General features: G+C 37.9%; 1 protein-coding gene across 1 annotated transcript in view; it reads right to left on the bottom strand.

The window, feature by feature from the left end:
- The window catches only part of ARID4B (AT-rich interaction domain 4B), an 87,804-nt gene that overhangs the window by 11,431 nt on the left and 60,383 nt on the right, over positions 1-15,990 (bottom strand). Inside the window, 3 exon segments of the mRNA XM_008643281.2 lie at positions 140-332; positions 1,092-1,176; positions 7,534-7,782. Of these exon segments, the coding sequence (XP_008641503.1) occupies positions 140-332; positions 1,092-1,176; positions 7,534-7,782 (527 nt within the window).

Raw genomic sequence — 15,990 nt, 5'->3', positions numbered from 1 at the left:
TCCAAGGGTTATTTCTGAAGATGATGTTATAATTAGCCAGAGAGACTCAAGCATTTAATTGCAGCAGTTGCTCTACATTTTCATTTACTCCTGTTTAAAGGCTGTTTACAGAATTAGAAAAAGCTTTTAAGTACAATACCTTGTAGCCCATTAATGATAGAAGTAATTTCTATTGATTTAACTGGAGCTTGTTCAGTATTTTTGGCTTCAGTGCTGTCAAGTTTGGACCCAGTCTCTGGTGATGTGCTGGTGTGAAAGGGGGGTTTTGACAAACGTCGCAATTTGCAGGGTTTAGGAGAATACTTCTCTTCCTTCTCTCTGTCAGTTTTATTCTAGGTGAGAAAAAAGATACAAAAACTCTTCCCATTTGAACACACATCTTATCATGGATTACAATGACATAATGCTTACAGTTATCTTAAACATTCAACCTGTAGAGGAAAGCTCTCCTCTTTGTTTAAAGGACTACAAATACCTTTCTACACTCCATGCCAAGACCTTTCTACTGGAGACAGGGACTTTGTCAACACTAAAACAAATGGGAAAACAAACACAAGCAGTGCTCTAGGAGTAGTGGCACTGCAGGATATGCCAGGCTCAGCAGTGGCAAAAGGAAAAGCTTCCTTGTAGCCTACTGTCCAAGAAATATGTCATCATCTAAGCCCAAATATCAGTTGTGAAAGAATCAATTTTGAAAGAAATGCTTGGCAATAAAATTACAAAGTTCCATGCACATGGACTAGTCCATAGGTTTGCTCTCCAGAATCAGGGAGCTCTCAAATTTCAACCCCCCATGTTGGCTCCCAACACTGACAATAACCTGTATCCTTCTCATTTATTTTCTGTAAATGACTATATACATCTAAGTTAAAAATTCGGGAAAGAAGGAAAGAGAAGCTTCCCTTCGTCACCTCAAAGAGAATACCCAAAACCATGATGAAAAGAGTATCCATGTTTAAAACGCTACAAAAGTTGCTTTTCCTGACAAGCATTTATAGACCAATCAAAAGGTCAGGAAGGGAGGCAGGGATTACATAACCATGTATCAAACCAATGCTGGGGGCAACAAGAGAGAAAGGGAGGAAAACTACCTTTATTTTCTTTCGATGCTTAATTTTTGGTACATTTTTATCAGCTGGTCTCACTATCTTGTCTGCCTTTATCCATTCATCATACCTAAACAGAAAAAGAAATTGTACACATTTATGATTTTAAGCAGATAAGCACACCACAACAGAAATTTAACTGAGGAAAAAGAGAATTAGTAGCCATATAAAAACAGAATTGGAATTTGAATCAAGTAATTTCTGTAATTCTCAAGTCTGTGAAGTTTCAGCTAATGTTCAGAGGATTAAAGTCCTTTTACACTGAAGGCTAAAACCAAAATCCTCTATTTTCCAGTCTGCACAGAACAACAGAAATCCATGTAATGCAGGTAAAACAAACTACCTGAATGAAAAATCTGTACGGACCTCTAATAGGTATACTTCCTATTTATACACTGTAAAACCTTAACAATAAAATTAATTCTTTCAACTACATAAAATGTAGCCAGTTAATAAAAATAAACTCTTTCCATCCCAAGTGACTGCAAAGACGTATCTGGTGTGAGTAACCCTTCAGAGTCACCAACTTTGAGTCACTGACTTCACAGTGACATTTTTCAGTTCCTTTTCTGTTAAAGGTTTCCATTTTGTATCAGACTGATACAAGACAAAAACATACTAAATAGCACCAAGATATTAACAACAGGCATCTTGTATTCAAGACTGGACCTGTTAAGTACAAATCCAAGACCAAAGAAGTACATTCTTACTAAGAATATACTGCACCTATGGTACTGTGCTTGCCAGATTCTTTGTGTATTTCTGAAAAAATTCAGGAATCATTTAAATCAATTTTTTCCCTCCCAATAAAAATAAGCTCTTTACTACTTAAACTGTAAATTCAAGAACCACCTGCATAAGAAACAGTTCAGTTAAAAATTAGTTTGTATTAACTTTGGCCTGAATGTACATACAAACCAATTCTGATCCTCCTATGTAAACGTGAAAATAGAGGGGAAAAAAATCAACTTTAAAACACCACAAACCCCAAACCACACTCTCCAAAAAAACCTGGTACAAGTTGGAGCTGAGCATAATCACCATGCTGGTTTCCAGCTGGGCTTACTTGATTTTACTTTCATACATGCAATGACTACTGATACCATCCTAATTCAGCTTCTTTGCAACCACTGCCAATTATATCCATAATATTGACATAATTTAAAAATATTTAGGGAAAAACATGCAAGTTTCCAACTTGCTTTCCTATGTATTATAAGTTATGATCTATACAAGGGATTTCAGAAGATAAATACTGTATCCTAGTAACTTACATTTATGGCAGCAGTCTGAAAAATAGCTTTCCAAAACAATTTGTTCTGGCTTTTTCCCCTCCATGTGACAATAAAAATCACAAAATCTCACAGCAGACCATGCAGACTACGATATACCAAGACTGCCTATACTGCTGCAGATACCACTGTCATTGTACTATTAACACTCCCATTACCAGGTGAAATGTCAGTAAACAGGTTCAAAACTGAAATATAACTCTGCAGAGTACTTGCTCAGTATAGAAAAATCCCATATTCTGTGAGACTATGGGAAACCCTATCTGAAGCAATCCTTCTTCAAGAAAAAGACAAGTTTTGCATAAGGAATACCATGAAGTGTCTGCCAAATGGACTTTGTGACCCAGAGAAATGTAGGAGTATTCTATTAGATCTAAATACATGCAGGAAAACAGCATAGGACCTGACAAACACATGGTGAAAAGCGATGATTCTGACAGTGTCCTTTCTGCCTCAAATACATTGCTAGAATACCAAATTCGTATTCACGCATTCTTATGCATCTCCAATAAGAAAATGATCTTCCTCCTATGCAAAGTCTGTGCACAGCCCACACTGTCTGAGATCCACAGCAACTGCAGTGCCTGTTGGGGCAAGAGCTGATAGACATGGGGGCACACTGAACCGAAGGAGAGAAATGCAGAACCTGAAGGGAATACCTGTACATACCACAGAGTCTTAAACACTACGCATGAGAAGCAGTGGTCACGCAAGCCCTCATGCCAAGGACCACAAATTGAAACACTAATGTGTGACAGTCACAGTTCCTGGCCAGAGCATATCCTGCTTTACTCCTGACTGCACCCAAAACAGCAGACAGACCCTTCGACGAAGCCACAGAAATCTCACATCTTTTCCAGGGAATCAGCTGCCCACACTTCACACCTTTGCATCACACAGCTCCTTTCACTACTCACATACTGAATGCATACATGGTTTGCCTAAATCTGGGACAACTGGACCCCAGGCAGAAACAGATCGTGCAAAAAAGACACATTCCAAGCCACAGTTGACAACCTGACCCTAAGTTACATTTTCCTCTACTGCAAGATAGAGAAGCACCCCGAAAGCTGCATCTAAAATGGGGTGTGTGACTCAGACTAGAGCCTCTTTCTAGAACTGCACCTGCTAACATGAAAACTCACTTCAACACTAATCTTGCTTTAGAGGTCTATTCACAAAACAAAATAAACCCAAAAATATTATCAAAAAAGTTCTTCAGCTCTCACTACAAGCATGTACTTTCAGAGGACCTGAGTTGTTTTACTGCAGTGCTGTCTTTCACATGTACTTGCTTCAGCACCCTAATGTGAGCAGATGAGTATGGAGAGGAAGGAGATAATATGGGAAGCTGCTCCTAGAAGAGTTTACACAGATTTCTTTGAAAATCAAGAGGGGGGATTTAATAAGAAATTATTATTTACTTATTTTTTTAAATCAGGTTTCATATGAAAACCTGGAATGCTTTCATAAACAAAATCTCCCTACTTTGCCAAAATGAAGACAAAGAAGAACACCTTGCATCAGAGTATGCACTGATTCTATTACACCCATAGGTACTACTTGCAAGCTAAAATGCACCATAACACACTGTCAAGAGATTGCACAGTCAATCTTCCACAGAAGTAGTAGAGGAGAAACAAGGAAGAAAGCATACTTTTCCAGACTAGATTTATACTAGCAAAGGTACCACTTTCTCAGGAGGACAAGTGACCTCAAGGAGCTAGCAAGCCTTAGCAAATTCACTGAAAAGTTCCAATATATTATCTGTAGCTGCTAAAAAGGGAGAATCAATTTTTTTTTTTTTTTGACTGTGATCAAAGAAAGGAGAAAACTAGTCTGATACCCAAATACTGGAATGTTAGATGGAGATTCTGGTTTGTTTAATTTCTTTTTTGTTTTTTTAAATAATCCCTCCCCTGGCCCCCCATGACATACATTACTCTCCAGGGCCCAAAAGTTTGCTAAACATTTACTTTCAGTGGTTAACCATTAAGTATAAAATTTATATATGAAGTAATGTTTCAACAAACTTAGACAGAAATTACCACTTTCACATACAGAAGGAAAGAAGTGTTGAAAATAGTAAGTCTTTAGCTTTAAACATCTGAAACATTCAAGAGTAACATATATTTGATGTTGTACAATAATGACCCACAGGTTCAACAATCTAAATGCTTTTTAAATATGCACCCTCTAATTACTGGGAACACACTGCAGAGGAAAGTCACCTCAAACACTTACACAATGCACTTTTCTTTGCACTGGCATCTGAAGATTAAAATTACAGCAGAAGGAACTGGCACCGTAAGCCCCAAAGAAGTTTTAGTTACATATAAAGCATACATAATTCAGAACATTACTGGTCTGTGAGAAGAAGCACAGTTTCTCTGTATTTCTCTGCTTTTTCTGGTTAACACGTGGTAAGCAGGTCCCTCTAACAGGGTAGATTTCTACCATTCCCTTTCACTACAAGTCAGGCTCCACTGAACACTACCATTCAGAGAGCTTTATCAGAGACACACATCACCTGAATCTCAGGAGCTAACAACAAGATCATAACGCTGTACAGCTTCTGCACTTTCTACTTACTCTTAAAAAAAAAAAAAAAAGTTCAACAGTTCTCAGTGTCACTGGTTCCAAAGCATTTAAGAAAAAGCCCAACTAATGAAGATGAGTATCAAGCTTACCAAACTTCATTCTAAGTACCCTAAAGCATGTGAGCACACCCCCACACACACACACTTATTCTGAATTCCAGACTGATATTGAAATTAACTTGTGATAAGAAACATTAGTAGTTATTTAGTATTTCTGCTCAAACGTACAAGTTTAAAGAACAGGCCATTAAATGGCATACTTGACCAAAAGAGGAAACAGGAAAGTCAACTTTAAGGAGTAGAAGAATGATGACAGAATTAAAAAAACCCTGGATGACTAGAAAATCCTAGTTCAGTTCATCCCCTGTACTGCACTTGTGCCAGCTAAGTAAGCTACAATGACTAAGGAGAGGAGGGCATTGCTTCCTACCCAACTAAGGCAGATGGCTTTTGCAGGTTGTCACTGACTAAAAGCCAAATCAAGCTATTAGAGCATACAAAACTAATCTTCACAATACTAAACTATCAAAGTGTTTAGATGCTGGCTAAAGGTGAAGCTTACACAGTCTTCTGTCAAATCTAAAAATTTAAGTAATTAAATTAAGTAAACACAAAAGAAAAAAATTAGCCACATTTAGCAGAGTCCATGCACAGTCCCACAGCTAAATCTCAATCACTGATGTATTTTTTAGTGAAGAATCCCACTCCCTCCCCCTACCTTTTCAGGGGGCTCTTTTAAAACACGAGGTAAAAATATAAACCCAAGTCCTGCTGCCAGAAAGACCAAACAACCAACACTCCTTACTTTTCAAGTGAGTGCAAGTTACTAAAAATGCTTTTATTATCAAACATATCCTTGTCACAGAAATAATGCCTCTGATATGAATCTGCAGATTTGTTTAAAATGCAAAGTTAAAAATTGAGAATCTTGATTTCTCCTTTAAGAACTGGGGTGCTGGAATCTCCAAGGTGAAGAAGACTCATTTTTGACTTCTCATTTCTTCAGATTTGAAGTGGAACTGCTCAAATAAAAATCTGATCATCTCACCTCAAAGCATGGATAATAGCATGAGTATTTGCTCAAAAAGAAAAATAACTTCTATGCTTACACGTGAATTCCAAAACAAAGAGTTTAAAAGCAAGAAACCTCTTGGAATGGTACACACAGTAATCTTCAGTGAGTAGGATGAAAATTTCACCAACTTGCACTCCAAGGGGGGAGTCCTCAAAAAGGACCAGACCAAAACGCAAGTCACACCCCAGCTCCCACCTTGAGCAGGCTGCATCTCCCCTTGTATCTTGACTTCACAGCCCACTATGCTTACAGATGTTGCCTGAAGACAGTTTATGTCACATCCTATTCCTGTAGATCAATGTAGATCAAAATTCTACAGAAGATAGGTATCGAAACCGGCAAGAGCGAGACTCCTCCTCAGCAGTAGCTCAGGTGCACCTGGAAATCACCAGGCCTTGATGCAAAGAGGTGAATTCAAGCAGCAAGAGAAGCATCACACTTCTCTGTTACCTTTCCTAGCAGACCTTGCTGGAACTGAACAAATGACATTTGTCCTGCCCTCTTGGTCAGAGGCAGGATGCCCAGATGACAGAGGAAGTCTACCTTCAGCTTTCAGCTGAAAACTCAGCTTTCCCAGAAAAGGAAAAATAAGTAAAGAAAAAAGTACATCAGACTTGTCTCAGACTTGGGGGAGGGAGGGGGGGTTGGAGTTATTTTAGAGGCAGTAATAGAGTTGAAAAGCTAATAGTTAAGGACAGTGAGCACTTACATTGAAACTGAGGAAAGAAGCAGACATGCTTATAAGCTGCTCAAAAATTTTAGTTTTCTCTACTGTTTTCAAAGTTGCTTCAAGTTTTAAATGGCAAAAAAGAGGTCTGAAATAGCAACAGAAATACTTCAACTTATTTCTATTAATGCTAGACTAAAGTCAATAAAAAGCATATGCTCCTCCTTATATCAAAGAAAGCATAAGAAGCCACTAGGCTAAGAAGAGTCTTGCTTGGAAGATTAGGGCAGCCTCAGCAGGAGGTGGGGTAGGGAGGATAGATATCAGATCAGATGAAATGCAGTTATTTGCTGTGCACTTATTTCCCACTAAATCTTGTTGTTTTCCAGTTAAATACCATACTGCTGATGTACTCTGTGCTTCACTGACAAGAGTGAGTTCACAGCTTTAGCTAAATGCACTACTCAAATACTGAACGAGAGAAAATCGGCTTAAGAGCCAGAGGAGGAATCTGAAAAGAGTGAGGTGTCACTTGTATGGGAAGATCTAAAAGTAAGATGAGGAACAAATGAAGCCTTCTTTGAACAAGTCATTTAAAGATGATTTTCAAAGTAACTAAAGCCCTGCATTTATATAGTGTTAAAAATCTAAGTTTCATACAGTACAATGACCTTCACAGAACACCAATACTGAAAGTTTAGGACTCCAGATGTCTGTTAATTTAGTTTTTAAAATTCATCAGTGTATTTGAGAAGTAATTCAAGAAGTAATCACTAACTAAAACTCAAGTTACCTCACGTTCCATCCACAGTAGTGCACCAAGTAAAGGACTTCTCCACCTTCGATGTCAGAATCTTTAATACTAGCTTCATACATTTTTTGATTTTTCCCTCTTCCATACCGCACTTGGACTTTCATGCCTGGTGGATAGCATTCAAACTCTTCTTCCTCATTGTTATTGTTGTCTTCTTCCTCCTCCTCCTCCTCTTCCTCCTCCTCTGCTTCTTCTTCATCTTCATCTTCTTCCTTATTCGTGTCATCTCTTGAAAGGTTTAAAAAATTGTAGAGTTAATATGAGATACTTCATAAGCTTTTCAGTTCCAAACCACATATATTGATAAATATTGTGGATGCATTAGAGACTGGGAAACAGGAGGCTCCAAATACGTGAAACTGTACTACAGCTGAGTAATATCAGCAAAATAGGATATAGCAACACACACAAAATCCAGTGATTGTAAGGTGCAAAAGTGACTAAAAGAAAAAAAAAAAATCCATCAAAATCTGTATGAGCAGAAGTTGTTCAAACTCATCTTTATATGATTCTTGCATGCAGTCTCTTTGTTTAAATATAATTTTCTCACTTAATTCTTTTCAATATGGAGAAAATTTTCTAAATTCCATTTTTCAACCTACAAGTTTTACAAATGCTTCTTGAAACTTTCTTCGCAAAAAAATCCTTGCTTTATTAGAATAAATAAACTCTATCTCAACAGCTTGTTACTGCAACCACAACCAGATTTTGGACCAAAAAAATCCCCAACACCTTATGTGACTATATTAGCAAATTAAACAACCTGTGCTAATTTATGACCTTGTCACTCCTTGCCAATTACACCAAAAGTATTCTAAATATGTCAAATGTGCATTTAATTACTATATAAATACACAAGCAGGTGTTCATTGCTTTCAGAAGTGAGCTAATTTTGAACACATCTTTAGATATTTTGGACCAATTTTCAGAAGCAGTAAGAACCCACAAATCTTGCTCGTTTCAGTCAATGGTAGCTATGGGCTGCTCAGTTATCTGAAAATTACCTGCAATCAGCCTGAAGAGGCAGACTACATTACAAAAGTTAATGGGGGAAAATATCTTTTAATCTTATTTAGACTTATAAAGCAGTATTATTGGCCCACATATCATTCTAATCCCACACCCTGTGCAACACACAACAGATTTAGTTGCTGACTAAATTCACAACAACTGCAGACCGCCAATAATCCAAAAACCTGACACGTGGAAGAGGTGAGTTTGGATGTCTGGATAAGAGAATGTAAGTACTGCTCCAAGTCTGATTCACACTAATATTTAAGTTAGCCTCACAAACACAAAAGTCTGTATTAATAATCTAAACCTTTCCATAATATTTTCAGTAGAAAATACTCAGATCAACCAAGCTACTTTCTCTCTGCAAAAGGATGCTCCTTTGCAGAAGTAAAACTGCAGTATTACTATCCAATTAGCTAGCAAAAGTTCAGAAGTAGTTCAGAACAATAAGCTAAATTCAACTGTAGTATAGCCACACTGATTTAATGAAATTACTTCAGAAATTAATGTTGTCACATATACATATATGCACAGGCACACTAAATGTAAAAATAGATATATGTATATACACACAAGTGCATACACAATGAGGCAAAGGCTAAAAAAATCCTTCTTTGTCTATTAAGTACACGAAGTCACAGATGAGATATCTATTCAGGTATACATGGCATGGACCATAGTTTAATTCTGGAAGGCCAAGATTTTAGTTTTATATATATATATATATATATACATACATACATACATGAACTCTTGGCCTTCCAGGAGACAGATAGATAGACAGACACATAGATAAAACCATGTATGTTCAGTGAACTACTTTGCTAGTGAAGTTAAAACCACTAGAGTTAAAAATGCAACATGAATAAACCAGCTTTGAAAGCTCACTTACGGAAAAATTTACTTCCCAAAGAAATCAGGAGAAAAGGTACCCAAAGACTAAGATGAAAAAATCCCGACTAGAATTCCACAGCTAACAACAAAAAGCACCAACCAGTAATTCAAAGGATTTTAAGTTATACTCTCTGCTGCACTAAACAAAAAATCCTAATTTCAGTTCAAGAGGTATTATCATACAAAAACGAAAAAAAAAATTGGGATCAGAAGCAGAGCCACCACGGCTCTGAGAACAAGATGAGCTTGTGATTTTCCATTACTAAGTCCACTTCAAAACTGCAATGAGCCAAATTTTGCCTTTTTTTTGTTTCCTCTCCAAGATGTAGGGGCACAATTCTTGAATGCTGTCTGCAAAGTAAAGTACGCCTATGCCAGAGATTCAGGATTTTCCAGACACTGGCAATTATGGTGCCAGTGGCTCTTCGAAAGCTGAACAAATTTGGAGTCTCTCTCATCTTAATCACCCTATGGCTTTCTTGGTGTCCCAACAGATATCCTACAAAGACACCATGACAATACCAGAAATTGGTACCCTCTGGAAGAGATGCGTGAAACCATCATTGTGAAGTTGAGTAACTTGGATGGTCAAGGAGATGTGAACAGCAGGTTGTACATAGGCGGAGGGCATGTCAGGAAGCAAAAGCAAAATGGAAGCAGAGATGACTGTAATTAAAAAGTGTTCTAAGGAGTGACTTGGTTAGAGATCATAAGCTCAAGATTTCAGGAAACCAAACAGAAGCAAAGATAGTTCATTTTGGAGCAGAAAGAAACCAACACACTCATATAGCTCCTGGAACAAAAAAACAACCAAACCCAAAAAAAGCAACAAAATCCCCCCCCAACACAAAACCCAAGAACATATACCAATGGTTGCAAGGAAGATATTGTCTTGTAATGCCATAAATAGCTCAAACCTGGCAGTGCAGACAAAGGAGAAGCCATGACTGCCACAAAACAGAGGCTTCTAAGAGGAAATTGTGATTGTAGGCATCCAGTATGCACAGTCATAACTTCATTAGTCCACGTATGTATGCATGAGACCATTGGATTTTCTTCAATGCTGTTTAGTCAAAATCCCATTTTCAGGGAGGGCATGGGGCAAAGGAAAAAAAAAAAAAAAGAAACAAAGAAACAAACCTCTTGGCAGCAGACAGTAATTGTCAACTTAAAACCAGTACCAAGCAATATCTACCACAAAGCTGCAACAATCTGAACAATCCAAGCAGCAGCTGATGAAACAAGGCGGCTGCAGTCGTGCATACACAGTGTACAGGAGACACAACAATACAAGTGTAACTGTTCTAGAATACAAAGTATTACCAGAAAGCTTATCAGGACTCAAAAGCATTTCAAATTACAAGCACCGAGTGGAAAGAATACCCCCACCCCATCTCACAAATATATAAACCTTCAGAAGCAAGAAATGAATGAATTAAAATGCAAAACTATTTGTTAATAAAGTAAAACCATTAAAATGTTTAGGTCATACAAATATTGCTTATCATTAGTTCCAAAGGACAGTGCAAAATCTTCAAAAGGCTAAAACCACACACACAGGTCATTGTCAGTCAATATAAAGATTTAACACCAACAGGCCCATAATTAAGTGTATTAACAACCAGATGTAGTTAATAGATGAAACACTGCTGCTCTTACACCACTCAAGGAAACGCAGGATCATGCAAACCTCTTTCAACCCCCATTCTCTGCCAGTAAACACGAGCTGTAACAAAGCCCAGGTGAAACCTAAGAGACAAAGTGTGATTTGGAACATTATATCTGCCTCCTAGGACCCCTGTTTTGCAGCAAACCTAACCCTACTCAAAAATACACTTCCCCTGACACACCAAACTGGTCTACACAGCAGGTGAGATGGCATATGCCATTTCTGGGGTTATTCTAAAATTTGAGGAAGCAGGATTATTTCAATTATTGGCTCAATTAAGTAATTACAGTTAATTGAACCACTAACAGAAATAAACGTCAGTATAATTGACACTTGAAGTTTAGGAATTAGCTTCTATTTTTGTTTCCTGCTTATTTTTTTCCTTTTTCTCATCCTAGAGCATAATTTAACCTCTACTTCTCATAATATAGAGCTGAAAGATGTTCAGTCTCTCTTCATATTCTCAATCACAGATGTATTAAAGTGACCTTAAGTTTTAAGGCAGAGAGGCCATTAAGACCTTTACTTACGCCATGAGAATGGAATCTCATCTTTAATTACACAAAATAACAAACCTCCCCAAAAAATCACCAGTATTTGTCTTCCCTCTTGTCCTGGTTTTGGCTGGGATAGAGTTTATTTCTCCTTGGTAGCACAGTACTCTGTTTTGGATGCACCAGGGTGGGGAGAAAGGGAGCCAGTGGTTGCATGGTACACAGTTGCCAGCTGGGTTAAACCACAACACCTCTGAAGCTACAAAGAAAATCTGAAAACAAAAGCCCCAGGGACTTCTGTCTGCACACAGAAAATTGGAATAAATGCAGTTACGGTCCCTTGTCCCAAGGGAAGGGGAAGGCACTACCTTGATCTGAATCACACCTGAGTGTAGCGCAGTACACGTCAATCATGCAAGCACATAGTCTGTAACCAGCATGTTCCTCTGCTGCCACAGACAGGTGAGAGGACCCCATGTTATTGCTTCTCGTCATTCAGCCACATGTTTTGAAACATTCCTCAAGAGGACAGTGGGTGGTTCCAAAGTCTGACTGAAGAGTACAGTCCTTCCTAGTTCTACAGCACTGGTTCACATTCAGCTCGGAAGCATCCAGTGTTTGATGAATGTGTAAGGACTCCCCAAGTCTTGGTGACAGCTACCGTGGTTAAAAACCTGCACACTGACCATTTGCTATGTAACATGTGATGGCACAACCACTTTTTCCAAACCAAAGATGTCTCCCTTCCATTCAATACACGGAGCCAGTACATTTACACTGCCACTCTACAATTTATTGTTGTGTCATTTGCAGCTTATTGCTGTATCAGAAGCAATCATTACAAGTATGTATCAGTCTGTATTCTATATTAAGAAAAAAAAAAATCAATTAGACTTTCTTGAAAACATGACTATGCAAAAACTTCTTTCCTAACACAAAGACAGCTGAAATACATAAATAGAACACGCATCACAACTGAGAACACAGAAATATATTCCTATAAATAAAACTACTAAGTATGGTTCTTAGAAGCATTTTTTTTGCATACACACCAACCATCTAAGATTCTGACCATATGTTTATACTACACATGCACTGAACACAACACATTGTTCTCCCTTTTCCCAAGCTAATCAATTCCACATAAACCTGAATCAAACTGGAGAAAGTTATCTCAATACATAGTTCTTAACTCTTCAGAAACTAAGAGAGATGCCTTTTATATAAAATATTCTACATTCCAAAAATTCTAACCTTCTCACTACCATTTTACATTCACCACCACAAAGCTCTGATGTGTCATTTTAACAGATAAGGAACTGAAGAAACCATTGCGTTTAACAATGTCTTTCTCCCATATATGAAATGGAGCTTCTGACTATTATATAATCCCATTGTAAACTGCTTTCAGAAAATCCCTAATAGGTGTTACCAGAAAATTTAACTCTCGTACAGAAAGTTCCAGCAGCAGCACAGCCACAGCAGGGAGTCCTCTTCCACAAGGGCAATAAACCTTAGTAAAATCCTTCACATGAAACACTGCCCATCTTCCCTTAGTTCTCCATTACTGCTTTTATTAATCCTAGTTCCCTCCTACTGCTTACAGGAGGGGAAATGCTATTACTGCATGAATCATGCATGTAACAGCTCTAGGATTAAGATTTTTCCTTGCACGTGTGTCTTAGGTTACAATGTAAGATGTAACCAAAAGTATGTATTCTATCACCAGCTGTTAAAACCATGTCGGGCAGTGATCTTTATCTCTTCCATGACACATCCCTGATAACTCCCTCCGGAAATATCTTCTGGTAATGGGCCATCCAGCCTCACTGCACGACTCATAAAACTACATCATCCCATTGTGAGATGCTCTGCCCAGGGGGAGGAACCAAGCATTCCATCCTGGATATAACCTGAGGTTTGGAACACCACAGTCAGCCCTTACATACTGGGTTCCCAGAGGACAAGAGCTACATAGCCACCACTGGACCTTCCTAGGAAGAGCAGACCCTTCTACAGGACTACCGCATCAACACATCTATCACCTCAGGAGGACTGCAGTCACCATTTAATCGGACTGCTACCACCACCCTGCCAGACAAGGTGTCAGGTGGCACCCTGACTCTGGCAGTGTTTCTGTACTACTGCATTTATTTTTAATTTTCCTACTAAATTGTAGTTCTGATTTTGAGTCTCTCACTGGTTTGCTTTCAAACTAGTACAGCGTGAATGAATGGCTGATAGTCTTGAACAGAATTAAACCAAAGAGTAAATGTTTAGCATTCTTGCCTTGTGATATTGTCAAAACATGACTACCAACTGCCAGAAAACCACATCATAAAGACCTAAACCATCAGTATCAGACAACCAGAGGTGTTCAGGTTTCTAAAGCATTAAGGACATTTGTTTATGCACTCCCAGAAGGAAATAAAAAAATTAGACAGTTTTCAAGAACAAGAAACAAATAAATTCAAGAAGATTCATAAGCCAAAGAAGGACTTGAAAGTCTGATGAGCAAGAACAAGGTAACACCCAGAGATGGCAGCCCTTCCTGGTGTTAAGGCAGCACCTTAGCCACAAGAAGGAAAATACAAAAACAAAACATCTTGCAATGTCTATATACTGTAACTGGGATTCTTAAAAGAATTTTACCTGGGCACCTCAAAAATTCAAATACTACCCATACACAAGTCTGATGCCAATTTTTGTTGAGAAGTAAAAATTACCCAGATTCTCAGCATTTAACCTTTCATTTCAGTATAAAGTTCTTGACAGTGGTCCGTCCCAGCTGCTTTAGAGCAAAGTGTTAAAACCAAAATAAAATACAAAACCAACAAAAAAAATTTTCTCAATAAAAACTCCAAAACCAGCATAGAAACACGGAGTTGAATTAACTATCTGGTTTAAAAAAATATATATCTTAGTAATATTGGTTAGTAAGCAATTAACCTACACTTCAGTTTCCAAACTGCACCTACTATGAAATTTTTTAAGACTTACCTTTCATTTTATTAGCTTCTACTAAAAAACCCACACCTTCTAAAAACTCCACTAGGCTCCTGGCCTCAATCTCTTTGGAACATATTCAATGGTCTGCATTGTTCATTGTGTAGAAAAACATCTCGGTTCTCAATTTGTGGACATTGACTCAAGTGTTCAACAAGTTAGAATAGTTAGTATTAGATGCTACAAAGGAAACAGCACACCAACTATGCAATGCTACATTTGAAGATCATTACTCCCACAACATGAAGGTTGCAGAAACTTGTGAAGAAGATGGATTTTAAACTTTCTTGTTTATTCAGTAGCCAAGTAGAAGTACTTTTTCCAATGTTATGGAGAAGGACAATTTACAAAGTCAGTTTTGTAAAGGACCCTCTGGGACAGACACATGGAAAGTAACACATTACTGGCTTTTTTTAAAACTTGTTTTAATGACCACAAGTTGCATGACCTGTATCTAGCTCAGGCATCTTCCACTAGCTACAGAGGAAAAAAATAACAACAAAGCAAAAAGCAAATAAGAAAAGCATGTATAGAATAAAGGGCAAGGTGCCTTTGAATCTCTACTCTCAGTATTCACAGATACACAAGCAGGCAAGAAACCGGCACTCAGGGGAAGAAAGGAAGAAAAAGCTGAGTCTTTCTTCCTCTTCATCAGATTGTTAAAGTCTGTGTAGATGGGACCATACAATTCAAGTGGTAGCAATCTCAAAGGTTTGAGACATGTGGCATTGCACAGAGAAACAAAATGGGTAGAAAATAAACAACCCTGGCTTCCAGTAGTATTTCCTGAGATCTGCAAGCTGGGAGTTACATCCAGTCCTCCCAAAAGAAAGTCAGCAAGAAGAAACACAGAAGTTTTTCTGTCCTCATGGTTCCTTGTGTCTACAGACAAATAAGCTACATGAAGATATCCAAAGTCCTACAGACATATATGCAAACAGAAAACCCTACAAGTCTGCCTTATGTAACATTAGATTTAACTTGTTTAGCTATTTTGTTAGGACTGTGAAGGACAGATGATCCGTAACTTTAAAAAAGTTCCAGGAAGACATTTTAAATACACCAAATAACAAAATTTCGGTCTGAATTTCACACTGATGTATTTTGATTACATTTCAGGTATTGGCGTGTCTGATTAGTTTCCTACCTACAAAAATGCCTATTCTCATTTTGCATTTCAGTTCAACAAAGAACTCCAACCACAGCATTTCCACCTTCGTATAAATTCTGCTACTTCTAATCAATGAAGTCGGGTATAGGGAAGTACAACATCTAATACAATGCCCCACAAAATTCCTTTAAGCCTTTAAGGTATAAATGCTTAAAACATTGTTTAGCCTTTAGTATGACAGTGACATT

The sequence above is a fragment of the Corvus brachyrhynchos genome, unplaced genomic scaffold (assembly GCF_000691975.1).
Source record: "Corvus brachyrhynchos isolate BGI_N302 unplaced genomic scaffold, ASM69197v1 scaffold70, whole genome shotgun sequence".
Taxonomy (NCBI): domain Eukaryota; kingdom Metazoa; phylum Chordata; class Aves; order Passeriformes; family Corvidae; genus Corvus; species Corvus brachyrhynchos.
The sequence above is the reverse complement of the archived record's forward strand: the minus strand, read 5'-3'. Positions and strand labels throughout refer to the sequence as shown.